Source organism: Brassica napus, chromosome A1, assembly GCF_020379485.1.
Source record: "Brassica napus cultivar Da-Ae chromosome A1, Da-Ae, whole genome shotgun sequence".
NCBI classification, from domain to species: Eukaryota; Viridiplantae; Streptophyta; class Magnoliopsida; order Brassicales; family Brassicaceae; genus Brassica; species Brassica napus.
In genome coordinates, this window is record NC_063434.1 from 28,184,867 (window position 1) to 28,198,103 (window position 13,237).

The window sequence follows — 13,237 nt, forward strand, 5'->3', positions numbered from 1 at the left end:
GTAGAAAGTGTCGACCTCTCCATCGTCGCTATGGTGAATCTTCTTATTTCTTCTTCTTATTCGTCTGCACCATCTCCACTGCCTTGCTTTCGTATTCGAATTTGAATTTAAACGACGTCGTTTTAAAGGTTGTAACTGTAGTGGTGGTGGTGAACATGTTATTGTCGTCCAATTAAAAAAAAAAAACGTTAAGTCTAATTTTTTGTTTGAAGAACTATTTTCCCACAATAAAATTTTGGAGAATTAGAACTTGGAACGGGAGAAGAACGAGTTTAGATTTGATCCCTCCATAGCTCGAGATTTTGATTAACTTCTTCGCCATCGGAGACGCACTGATCAGATTCAAAGGAGGATTCGCATCCCAGGTTAGATTCGCAGCTGAAAACTTTTTCTCTCTAGATCCACTTCGTGTTTGATTGCTATTCTCGATCTCTGTTTACGCCAATGTTTACGTATCCGTTAGATCTTTCGTTGAACGAGTGATGATGACTGAATGTTTTACATTGTCCTCTCCTCACTTGAATCATGTATCATCCGTTCGCTCCATTAGCTTCTTTTTGAAATTGAGCTACGTAGCATCGTCATTCATCGTGGAAATTCTGTTATCAACGTCCTCTCTAGCTCATGTATGTGTTGGTTTTCAACTTTTGATTTCAGATACAGAGTGTTTGATTGGAATGTGCTGAGGAATAGTCCACCAGCATGGGGATCTTCGACGGTTTGCCTGTTCCCTCAGATAAAACTGTAAGTCCACTTTCTTCACTCCTAGCTATAACCTTATGGTCGCCGTTAATAGAAGGAGTGTGTTCTTTTATCCCCTTAGGCATTTATAGGGACACAGAGTATGTTTTGGAGTACATGTGTGGCTGTGTGTGTGTGTCTAAGTGATTATGGTTATTGCAGTACCTTAGGGATGAGCTGGCACGAATAGATGAGAGCTGGGCTGTTGCACGCTTCGACTCTTTGCCACATGTGGTCCATATCCTCACCTCAAAAGACCGTGAGACTGACGTTCTTTTACTAAAGGAACAAAGTGATGTTGTCGAGGAGGTTGTGGATGAAGTTGTGCATGCTTATCACGGTGGTTTCAACAAGGCCATTCAAAACTACTCACAGGTTGGTTCCTTTTATCTGACCCCTCTTCCTTTTTTTATTGGAGAGAGCCTTTTTTACCTTAGGCTTATTGCGTGTTTGATTTACTGAATTATGCCTGCTTCTATGATTTATAAATTTGGACTTTTTTCTAGTAAAAGTTCATTCGTGAAGTAACTTAGATGTTGATTATGTCTTCTTTTGTCCTGCTTTCATTGAATTTCTCAACAGATCTTGCGATTGTTCAGTGAGTCCACTGAAAAATTAGGCGACTTGAAGCATGATTTGGCAGACGCAAAGAGGAGCTTGGGTACACGCAATAAACAGTTGCACCAGCTGTGGTACCGTTCTGTAACATTGCGGCACATCATCGCACTTTTGGATCAAATTGAGGGCATTGCTAAGGTTGGTTAGATTAGCAGTAACATTTCATTGTTGATTTTTTTGGACAGTGCTTGCTATGTATTTGCGCTGCTCTGAAGTTTGATTCGTCACTCCTGACAGCACTCAGTATTTATGATGATGTTTTTGTTGACATGTTTTCGTTTTCCAATATTTATACTTACTTTCTTTTACTTTGTGCTATTTAGAAGAAACTTTTTTTATGGTAGCTCTGCCTTTTGAACATTGAACAGGTTCCATCTCGTATTGAGAAGCTCATTGCTGATAAGCAGTTTTACGCTGCTATTCAAGTGTATCTTCAGTCGTCTCTGATGCTTGAGCGTGAGGGGCTTCAAACGGTAGTTTCCTAACTGCCAATCTTAACAATTCTGAAAAAGAAATCTCATGGGAACATTTTTGGGTCTTCCCATTCAGTTGTCAATTTGGTCTCTAGGACTGTTTTGTTATTTATCCGTTGAAGGGATCTGGTATCATCTAATTTCCATCGGGGACTTCTGATTATTTTTGTTCGAGATACATACTGTTGACTTGGATATTGTACTCATATATACTGGTCTGGTACGTTGACTTAGGTTGGTGCTCTTCAAGATGTCAGATCTGAGCTAACTAAGCTGCGCGGAGCCCTTTTCTTTAAAATTCTAGACGATTTGCATGCACATCTATACAACAGAGGTGAATACAGGTAGGTTTCTTTTCAGTGGCCTGCTTGTTTGATAGTTTACCTCGTCAATTCTGTTATTGCACAATCTTCTGTTCTTGACCTTGTATATGCTGCAGTTCAGTTGCGTCAAGCATATACGAAAGAGATGATGATGTACCAACAACAACAGCTGTTGCAGCTAGTCGAATGAGCTCACAACCACTGTCTCGTAGAACACGGACACTGAAAGGTGATAGTCAGTTTGTTGTTAGAGGGCTCACAAATGGTTCACATAGAACGTCGTCTATTGAGGAAGGGTATGAAGCAACCTTTCCCTTCAGTTGTTTCTGTATGGGATATTAGGAATGCTTTTTGTGTGTAATGATTTACCTTATTCGGAGTGCTCCTTGTTCAGTAATTGTCAGTTTAGTTTCGATTCTCCATTGAGGCTCTTGGAGCTTCATTTTTAATATAGATATTAGCATACTTGCATCATTTATATAGTCATTATGTGGAAGTTGTCATCAATATACTTCATTAAAATTTTCGTCAATAAAAGAGAGTATGGTGTAAATTGATTACGGCAGAAGTGGCTTTGTCAACCTAAGGTTGTTCTGCTTCTATAAAATTATTTTGCTTGTTTTGCAGTTCCTCTACTTCGCTAATGTGTGTTTCTTTAATTACATTGCGTTTCTTAGTTCATCATTTGATGGACATGATGAGGAGGACTCTGTCGAACATGATGAAGCTACTGATAGTAAACTGCTTTCTCACCAACTTACGCCATGGCTTTCTGATTCCACGCCTGACGAGTTTATTGTACGTGCTTGTTACACTTATACAACTATCTTTTGCCCAATTTTTTCAGTGCTGTGACACTGCCTTTTCTTCTGTTTCAGGAAGCAGTAAGAAAGAGTGATGATCCACTTCATGTGAAGTATCTACAGACCCTTGTTCAGTGTCTCTGCATGCTTGGAAAAGTTGCAGCTGCTGGTGCTATCATATGGTTCGCTTTTAAATATTTTCACTTTTCTAAATGGTCTTAAAAATGCTAGGATTTCTGTCTTGTAGCTAGATATAGTTATAGAAAATTCACTCCTTTGGTATTAGTTTTAGATCGTTAAAATTTGCTAGTTTTCCATTCAAAAACGTCACTTGGTGGAAATCAGTACATTCCATTATAGAAATCGTCAAACATTTTTAGTGATGTTTTTGTGTCCTCATGCAGCCAAAAACTTCGACCCACAATACATGAGATCATTATATCCAAGATTAAAGCCCATATGGAGACTAGAAATTTGTCAAAGTCCGCCTGTAGTCAGGGTGATCAAACGGTAGCTGCGGGATTGCATTTTATAAAAGGACAACCAGAGGCCTACAGACTATCAAAAGAGAAACCTCAAAACAGGATATCAAATTCAGGAACTCACCTGGCTGTGAGCCCTGTTTCGCCTCTTATGGTTCCTGGAGGGAAGGCGCAAGCTGCTGCAAAAGACCTTCTTGACTCAATTTTAGATACTATTGTCAAGATATTTGGTGAGCAATTCAACTGTAAACGCCTCTCAATATTTTTTGTTTCTCTGGTGAAAGCTCAAACTTTCTCTTACTATTCTACAGAAAATCATGTTGTTATTGGAGAGCTTTTGGAGTTGAAGGCTTCGCAACATGACATTAACACACCGAAGTCATTGCCTACGAATGTGAACTGGAATACCGATTCTGAAGCATCCCAAGTTACTGGAGGCTACACTATCAGTTATCCCTTAACAGTCTTACAGGTCCGCCTATTGTTTCCAAAATATATAATACGCCGTGAAGCCAAATGTTTATAAATCTACATTGATCTAATGGTTTCTTATACATAAGCTTATTGAAATTTTACGTGTTAATGGTGAAGAGTGAATGCCAGCAACTCATTTGTGAGATTCTACGAGCAACTCCAGAAGCTGCTTCAGCAGATGCTGTGGCACAAACTGCTAAAGTTGCAAAGAAGGCTTCCAAAAAAGACAAAAGGCAAGTAACCTTTAACGTTGGCAGTTCATACATTTACTGAGATGGCTTTCTCATTATCATTTAGATACATAGACAACGAAACATGTCCCAAGAATTAGACATTTAAGATTTTTTAAAGATAAACCTCATTTCCATGTAGAGGTATGTTTTCATTCGGCTGGGAATCACAATATATGGTCATCGACAATATAGGGAGGATATTAGAGCAGAGATTTATTCTGATGATCTAATAAGCAGGTTTTACGAAACCCAAGTCTAGGAATTTTTCATTTAGGTTCTTCTCAGAGCGCTAGTAAAGTGGAGCGCTGAAGAGTTTGACACAAATTTGAATGTAAAATTCTCTAGTTTGGTTAGTAGTATTGATGCTTGATTGATGTAGGACTGCAGGAATGCACCTGAAGATGGGCTAACATTCACCTTTCGGTTTACAGATGCAACTGTATCGATTTCTAATCAGGGTACTAATCAACTATCCTGTCTGTTCTTATGTTATGATGCCTTGGGTAGACTTAATGACGTGTGTTGCTGGCAGGAGCTGATCTAATTCGCCAAGGCTGGGGAAAGAAGGCTCCAAATTCATCACAGGAAGGTTATGGTTCTGCAGCAGTATTGCCTGAACAGGGAATATATCTAGCTGCATCTATATACCGACCTGTCCTTCAGGTTTTGATTCTGGTTCATAAGCTTTTTCATTCAATGGAAACTGTATTTCAGTAGACCTATAATCTTTCGTGTCTTGCAGTTTACAGATAAAATCACTTCAATGTTGCCCAAAAAGCATTCCCAGCTTGTGTAAGTTCAAAATTTCCGCTTGCCAGTGCAGGCTGTCATTCTGGCAATGCTGAACACCTTGCTCACCGTCCAAAATGAAAGTTGAAATTATTGTTTAGTTAAGTGCTGAAAAGTTACCAGAATTTTCACCATCGAGTTTTCGGTATTTGATACAGGATTGATGGGTTGCTTACATTCACTGAGAACTTTGTGAAGGACCACCTGTTACCTACAATGTTTGTGGACTATAGGAAAGGCGTACAGCAAGCTATATCAAGTTAGTTCCATACACTATAGAGATCTGATCATAGCGTTTTTGTTGCTATTTTAGGGTAATTTTCTTCTAACAGTACATAGAAATTGCATTGTGAAAGGAGAGCTGCTAATTTGGTGTCAAACACTTGGACTCTTACCATCGCATGGTGGTAGTAGAAGCATTTGCTTACAAAAATAACTGATACAGTCTGCCTATATAGGGTATGGCAAAAAGTTGAGGCGTCTTTGAGAAATGCTGCACCTATTTTGAAAGATTACCCGGCAAGAAAGTTTTTATACGAATAGTTGCATTTTCACTAGTTTATGAATAAAATGAAAATGGAGGGAACCAGTTGTGTCAGTGTGTATATTTTCATATATTCAAGGTCGAAAAATCATTTTGCAGGTGCCGCCGCATTTAGACCACGTGCACATACAACTACTTACACTCCAACCGTAGAAAAGGGTCGTCCTATCTTACAAGGACTTTTGGCAATAGATCTCCTTGCAAAAGAGGTAAGTTGTCTATGCTTTTAAACTGGAAGCTAAACTTTGTTGCTTTTCACATATTTGATCTGCCTTAAAAGGAATGGATGGTTACTTCCAGTTCATCATTTAGTCCATTTTTCGTGTCCTCAGCTTCATGGTATTTTTGTTTTATGAGCTAACTTTTCTTCAACCTTTTTCTAGGTTCTTGGTTGGGCTCAAGCCATGCCTAAATTTTCTACTGACCTTGTGAAGTATGTTCAGACATTTCTTGAGAGAACATTTGAGAGATGTCGAACATCATACATGGAGGTATGAATCTTCACCGTTTCTCATTTGTTTTCCTCTTCCTCTGACTATTATAATCTATTTATATGTCTGACATCTGGTTTAGGGTTTTGCACCATTAGAACAAATCATAGACTAAAAAGTAGGCTTGTAAGCACGATATGATTTTTAAAACTCAGTTGGAGGTGTATAAATTAGATTAATATGATGGTGTCTTTAGAGTCTACAATGTCATGAACATCGTGAAGCTAGCTAGAGTTCAGTTTGAGCTACGTGAAAACTGGCCTACTTGATGAAGTAACTATAGTATTATGTTTTAGGCTTTTGGCAGTGTCTTGCGTAGCCTACAGTGTAAATGTAGGTTATTAAGCAGCTTGTGAGAAGCCATGTAGCAGAACTTGACATTAAATGCTTCAAGAAATAATCCTGAGAAAGTTTGATTCAAAGAGAAAGGTGGTAGAGTATGGTTTAGTCAATCTTAAATGCGCCTTTATGTCCATCTTTGATAAAAATTAGCATTTCTCTTCACCATTGTTTGCCTCAAGTGTCCCTAAATCTAAAGTGATGTATCTCTTCCATTGCGCACAATTTTCTGAGCATAAGTTTAATTATTTATATATCAGGCTGTGCTTGAGAAGCTCAGTTACAGGCTTATTGGGAGGCATGATATTGAGAAATTGATGCGACTTGATCCGGCGAGTGCTTGTTTGCCAGCTCTACTTGGCCATTCTGTTTCTCACTCTGAGGCTGTTGGCTCCGACGTAGAACTCTGTGAACTATTCTTAAGTTTGCCGTCTATCAAGCAGGTAAATTTCATGTGTTATCTGAAACATATTTAGTAAGAAATTTTCCATTTGGTTTAAGATTATTTAAATAAGTGTGTTTCTTACAGGATAGTCTAATTCGTGACGACAACAAACTGATTTTGTTAGCCTCTCTTAGCGACTCTCTTGAATACGTAGCAGACTCTATTGAGAGGTGAGTTCGTTGGATCAGATTCTTTATGCATGCCGCTTGTCTTGTTCGTATCTGTCAGTACATCTTAGATGTTATCAGGACAAAAAATGGGAAGTCCTACGAGGATTTTATAAAAGAGGAATAAAAACGATAAAGCGACTAAACTAGATTGATTGCTGTCTTTTCCATCTCAAGTTTAAAGAAACTTGCATAGTTGGATATGTCTTCCTTCTCTAAGTAGCAAGCAAATAAAAACTTATTCTGAAGTCTTAATTTCCCAAAATCTTTAGGCTTGGACAAGCAGTTCCTCGTGCAGCAAGTCAATCTGAAGATAATAGCAGGAATCAAGCAACTTCTCCTAGGAACCTGGCATCATTTGCTGATGAGTACAGAAAACTTGCGACTGATTGCCTAAAGGTTCTACGTGTTGAGATGCAATTGGAAACAGTCTTTCATCTTCAGGTATGTGATGGATGTTTCCTTTGTTAAGAAGGTGCCATGGCTATGATAAATTCAGCATGTGACATGTAAAGCTTACGAAATGCTATGCTATGGGTTGGGATAGGAAATGACGAATCGAGAATACTTGGAGGATGAGGATGCTGAAGAGCCCGACGACTTTGTGATTTCTCTTACTTCACAGGTTAGTTATATCACTTTAAAAAGCCTTGTTTACTTTCATAGTCATGAGTCATCAAATATTTGTATCACTCTCTTCTGTTGAGAGAATCTAGTTAACCAAATGATGAAGCCATCTTAATTTGTTTGTGATGAAATTACATTCTTGTTTAGTGCACAATCTTATTTTGAATTGGTTCTTTTCAACCTCTATATATCTGCACCCAAGTGTTTAACACTTCCTCTTTTTTATACAGATAACACGTAGGGACGAGGGAATGTCGCCTTTCATCTCTGGTGAGAAGCGCAACTATGTTTTTGGTGGCATTTGTGGAATTGCAGCGAATGCGTCCATTAAGGTACGCCTCTTCCTTTCATAAGATCTTTGGTACTTCTAATTCAAATGTCAATATTCCATATCACAGTTATATATCTAACATTTGATCATCATCATCTTCGAAACCATTAAAAGTCTTTTATTACGTATTTTTGCTAGGCTTTGGCTGACATGAGATCGATAAACCTTTTTGGAGTTCAGCAAATTTGTCGGAACACTATTGCATTGGAACAGGTAAAGATTAGTGTATGTTTAGGTGTCGAGCTTAATCATTTCCAATAGCATTCACTTTCTACATCTGTGTGTTATTATACATGGCAGGCCATGGCAGCTATTCCATATGTTGATGGTGAAAGCGTACAACAGAACCTAGATCGTGTCCGTACTTACTTTGAACTACTAAACATGCCATTCGAGGTTAGTCAAAGAAACTATCGTTTCCTCTTGGTTTTGTCCTTTGGCTTTTCTTAGCATTCTTATACTCAGATGTTTGCCTGATGTTCTACAGGCGTTGCTTACATTCATAGCGGAACATGACCAAATGTTTACACCCACAGAGTCTGCTTCTTAACTTTATTTCCTTTTAAGCTTCTCACATTGTGGCTAATACAGTTTCTGACTTATTGAAATAAAAACTATATGGGCTTTGCAGGTATTCTAATCTTCTAAAGGTGAATGTTCCTGGAAGAGATACTCCTACAGATGCTCAATCTCGCCTTTCGGAAATTCTTTCTCACTAATACCAACTCCTCGAGCCATTGTGGATTACCACCGTGGATATAAAGACAAAGCTTCTCCAGCAGCCATTATGTTTCATTATTTTCATAAGCTGCAGGAAAAAATCACAATGGCAAGAAACATTGGAATGTACATCGTCTTGGTTCTTATGCCGCGATACTAGTTCGGTTCCATTAATTATTTTGTTCACTTGTCTAGCTTCGTTTTGCCTTGTGGAATACGGAACCAAGACCTTGCTTTGATTTTGTCTAAATTCTTTGGTAAAGAGATTTCGTTTGTATAAAACTTTCAAAGGTGAGGTCATTTTATCTTCCAAGTGAAAAACAAAGACTGAAAGTGAAATTTACTCACTCTCATTTGTGATTGTATTCTCGTAGACAGCATGAAATAAATTGCTATTGTCTAAATATTATCAGAGTCTACTAGAAAATATAGCTCTCTACGTTGAATATGAGAAAAGGTGTGAAATTCACAATTTACTCTGTTTTATCTGCGACCGACCAGAGACTGTTTCTGTCCTCCATCGCATCACATCACATCAAAGTTCTGTTTAATCCAATAAACATTTGAGTAGTGGCAGTATTATTCCATCCGTATACCATTTATTCCTCATCTCTAGTGGCTAGTACCCAAGAGCCACCAACAATTGGGAAATAGAAGAAAATAATAAATTCAAATAGAGTAGTTTTTAAATTTTTCTCAGATGCAGGCAGCTTCAGTTGTGTTTGCCATCGTGAAACTGTGCGTTTTTGGAAGACTTGAATGTCTGAAGAAACTCTTTAGCCTTCTGCATCTCCTGCTTCTCCCTCGACTTGTCCCACTTGTGTTCACTCGCTAGAATCTCCACCACACGCTGCAACGCCCTCGCCGCCGCGTCTGTGTCCAAGAACGCTATTCTACATCTCCTCGCTATAAAATCAACCGCTGACTCGCAGTACTCGTGCCTTGCACAGTACGCAACCTCTGCTTCAAGAAACGGATGTCCATGCGCCAACCGTTTCCCCAAACCCTCCTCCTACATCAAATAACCAAAATCATAAACCGGACCTAAACGTTATGAAGATAAAAGAACCGAACCTGAGCTATGGTGGCGACTCGTTCAGCCATCGAACCGTATGCATGAGACAAATGCTTTGCAGCAGCTGTGTCCATTGCTCCAGGAACCACTTTACCACCATATGTTTTCTTCATGCGCACGTATTGCTGCGCAAGAGCTGTGAAAGAAGATGGTTCCCATCCATGAGAACCAAGAAGCTGTAGCTTCTGTGTTACGCATCCATTGGTTGGACTCAGCTTCCCTGATTTGATTGCTGCATTAACCGCATCTTCAGCCATACTGAAACAAATTTACAAATCAATGAGCAACAATAACACAACTTTTTTTAAACCATGCTTACCATTTTTAAAGATTTTTTTAATTGTTTTTTTTCCATAAGTTTGGATACTTATTATGAGATTTATGGAGGACCCGCTCTGAGATTTATGGGGCTATAAACATTTTTTTAAGAATTTTTTTAATTTTTTTCCCATAATTTTGGAGGCCCTGCCTGCTAGTTTAAACAGCTCCCTCACCTTCGATAAGTTGTCCATTTTCCACCAGTGATAGTGACCAGACCAGGATGTTCCTCGAAGACAACGTGGTCTCTTGAGATACTCTCTGTGCTCTTTGCAGTTGGATCCATAGCCAACGGACGTATACCACTCCAAGCCGAGAGAACATCAGTACGTCGAACCTAGTGAAACATCATAATGTCATGATCCATAATTAAATTGATTATTCATTCATCTCTGAGCTGAACTTGGACATACCTTAATGTTAAGATAGTCACTTATTGCATCCAATATAAACTGAATCTCATCCTCATGAGGTTCAGGAAGCGGAGTTATTGACGTGTTAGAGTCTGTAGTCCCAGCTACCGTTCTTCCCAACCACGGTAACATGAACACAACGCGACCATCCTTAGTTTTAGGAACTATCAAACCCATCCCTTCTGGTGAATAGTAATCAGGCAGCACAATGTGTACACCGCTGCTTGGACATATCATAGGCTTTGTATCTTCATCAACCATCTTCCTTATGGAATCACAGAACGGTCCAGCCGCATTAACTACTACTCTCGCATAGCTCTCAAACTCTTTGCCTGTCAAAACAAAAAAAGTTCTAAAAATCAGTCTAGACGGCATCTAGACAAATACCTTCCTACTATGCCAACAATCGGACCTACACCAAACGATTTTTCTTGTAAATTGGCTTAGGTGTTCAAAAAATCAGCCTATGCACCCGCCTAATTCATAATCTCCTATAAACGCCTAATTGCCGGTCTAGACGCCCGCCTAATCAATAATCTCCTATAAAATACCTAATTACCGCCTGCCTATCAATGATTTTTTTTTTTAATATATTTTACATTGCGTCAATCACATCAAAATCTCTTATAAAACGCCTAATTACTGCCTATCCATATTTTTTTGATGTTTTTACATTGTCCATCACATTAAAATCTCCTATAAAACGCCTACCTATCGATTTTTTGTGATATTTTTACATTGCGTCCATCACATTAACTGCAGAAGTTATATACTAAACTCAATAAGTTGCAAGTTATTGTACTACCTGTGAGATTGTTACGAACCCTGGCACCAACTATTCTCTTGGTATCATCATCCGTAATAAGCGAGACAACCTCAGCGTGATTAAGAACCGCAGCACCAGCTAAAGAAGCAGTACAAGCCAACCCAACGTTCAGACGCGAATCATTCATCTGCCCGTCGTAATACACAACAGTCCCCCTCAAGCTCTTGTCCTTCCCTTTCCTCGCGAGAGTAGGGAAGAGCTCAGCAGACTCTTGCGCAGAGTAGTACCTAGACAGATGCAACAACCGCGGTCCCGCCACCAAGTCGTACATCTTCAGCCCCATCCAGTAGTAGACCACTTCGAACCAGTCGAAACAAGGTGTCATACACGGGAGCGCGTGGCAGAGATGGGGCGCGTTCTCGATGAGCTGTTTACGCTCCTCGAGCGCGTGGAAGACAAGCTTTAGCTGTCCGTAGTCGAGATTGAACACAGCTTTCTCCAAGTAACGAACTCCTAATCAAATAAATATTTAGTTATAAAAAATAAGAACAAGATTAAATGAAAATAATATTCCCTCTGTTCATAAAATATCTATATTCTAGTTTTTTCACACATTTTAATAAAATATATTAAATTTGCATATTTTTTTGTGTCTATTTTTTTTCCACAATTTTAAGCCAATAAAAAAAATAATTAGTGCAATTAAGATTTTTGAAGTTTGTAATTAGTTAATAAAACATGCATTGAAAATGTAAAAAATGAATCTTTTAGAAACAAAATTTTTCTTTATAATATATACTCCCTCTGTTTCAATATAGATGATGTTTTAGGTGATTGTTTTTGTTTCACAATAGATGATGTTTTCACATATCTAGGTAACTTTAACTTTATCAAAAACTGTGTAGCCAATTGTGTTTTTATTATTTTTGTTTATAATTAAATAAATTAGTTTAAAATTATATTTTAATGATTTTATGTTTAGAAAAGATAATTTTTTAATATGTGTGCAAAGTACTAAAACTTCATCTATTATGAAACGGAGGGAGTATCTTTAAGGAACGGGAAGAGGAGTATTTATTAATCGAGTTATTAGAATTATGTACACAAACTAAATATAAAATCATTTAATTAAAATGTAGAGTTACTTATCTAACCAACCATTATCTAACTAACCAATAGAAAAACAATCTATAAAATATAAAAAATTAATAGATGATCTTACTTACCTCCATGGATTAGCTTGGTTGAACGTGAAGACGTCCCCGAGGAGAAATCCTCGCGCTCCACGAGACCTACGCGGAGTCCACGTGTCGCAGCGTCGAGAGCCACTCCAGAGCCGGTGGCTCCACCGCCAATCACGAGGACGTCGAGCGGATTAGAAGAGGTGGCTTTGATGAGAGCAGACTCTTGAGCGGATCGAGACGGCACGGAGGCGGAGGGATCGCCGAGAGTACGATTCAACGAATCTAGAACCGGACCGCCGCCGGCTCTGTCGCTGGAGGCAACGGAGGGGGAGAGGTAGACGGCGCCGCCGGATGCAGCGGCGATTACGGCGGCGGAGACGGCTAAACGGCGGACGGAAGAGACTGACATGGAAGATCGTGGAGGGAATGGATTGCATTGGGAAGCGAAGAAGATTATGAATGAAAAATCCACTGTAATAACAAATTATCCTTAAATTACGTTTTTCACCCTTTCGGATAAATGTGCGGTGAGTTGATGAAGGGTGTTTTCGTCATTTAGTTAGATAGAAATCCGAGTTCTAAGGAACAGTTTGTTGACTTTTTACTTAACAATGTTTTAAGAAATGGTTTGTGTTAATGGTCGAATCATATTTACGTTGTTAGTTAATACTACTACTACTCGGTATTACCTGAAAGATACTAACGACATGTTTGGTCTGAACATTCTGTTTTTTTTTTTAACCACAAAAAATTTATTAATTAAATTGTAAAAAGTGAATACAAATACTGAATCAACCAAACGGGAGGAGGATCAAAGAATATGTATGAAATATTATGATCATTAGCTTGTTTTGTCTGAACATTTTGTTTTTTTTTTTCTA

At 38.6% G+C, this 13,237-nt stretch overlaps 2 protein-coding genes across 3 annotated transcripts; one reads left to right on the top strand and one right to left on the bottom strand.

Annotated features, from left to right (window-relative positions):
• Positions 1 to 73: 73 nt before the first annotated feature.
• On the top strand, positions 74 to 8,907 carry LOC111202423 (exocyst complex component SEC8-like). Of its 2 annotated transcripts, XM_048753952.1 has the most exons (27): positions 74 to 365; positions 658 to 744; positions 904 to 1,116; positions 1,324 to 1,497; positions 1,728 to 1,832; positions 2,067 to 2,176; positions 2,272 to 2,451; positions 2,833 to 2,953; positions 3,034 to 3,140; positions 3,363 to 3,670; positions 3,752 to 3,912; positions 4,032 to 4,147; positions 4,535 to 4,605; positions 4,680 to 4,810; positions 4,890 to 4,939; positions 5,095 to 5,195; positions 5,580 to 5,689; positions 5,864 to 5,971; positions 6,571 to 6,753; positions 6,840 to 6,925; positions 7,195 to 7,366; positions 7,470 to 7,547; positions 7,780 to 7,881; positions 8,019 to 8,093; positions 8,181 to 8,276; positions 8,368 to 8,417; positions 8,512 to 8,907. In XM_048753952.1, the coding sequence occupies exons 2-27, from the start codon at positions 703 to 705 to the stop codon at positions 8,597 to 8,599; spliced, it is 3,138 nt and encodes a 1,045-aa protein (XP_048609909.1). In that variant the 5' UTR covers positions 74 to 365; positions 658 to 702; the 3' UTR covers positions 8,600 to 8,907. The 2 variants fall into 2 exon arrangements, with proteins under 2 accessions (XP_048609909.1, XP_048609932.1); XM_048753975.1 differs by lacking the exons at positions 74 to 365; positions 658 to 744; positions 904 to 1,116 and having other exon boundaries at positions 2,277 to 2,451.
• A 148-nt stretch (positions 8,908 to 9,055) lies between these two features.
• Positions 9,056 to 13,041, bottom strand: LOC106381201 (glycerol-3-phosphate dehydrogenase SDP6, mitochondrial-like). Its single transcript, XM_013821084.3, has 6 exons — positions 12,399 to 13,041; positions 11,212 to 11,685; positions 10,407 to 10,738; positions 10,170 to 10,330; positions 9,675 to 9,933; positions 9,056 to 9,612 (listed from the first exon to the last, which is right to left on the bottom strand). The coding sequence occupies exons 1-6, from the start codon at positions 12,763 to 12,765 to the stop codon at positions 9,313 to 9,315; spliced, it is 1,893 nt and encodes a 630-aa protein (XP_013676538.1). The 5' UTR covers positions 12,766 to 13,041; the 3' UTR covers positions 9,056 to 9,312.
• Between the last annotated feature and the right edge of the window lie 196 nt (positions 13,042 to 13,237).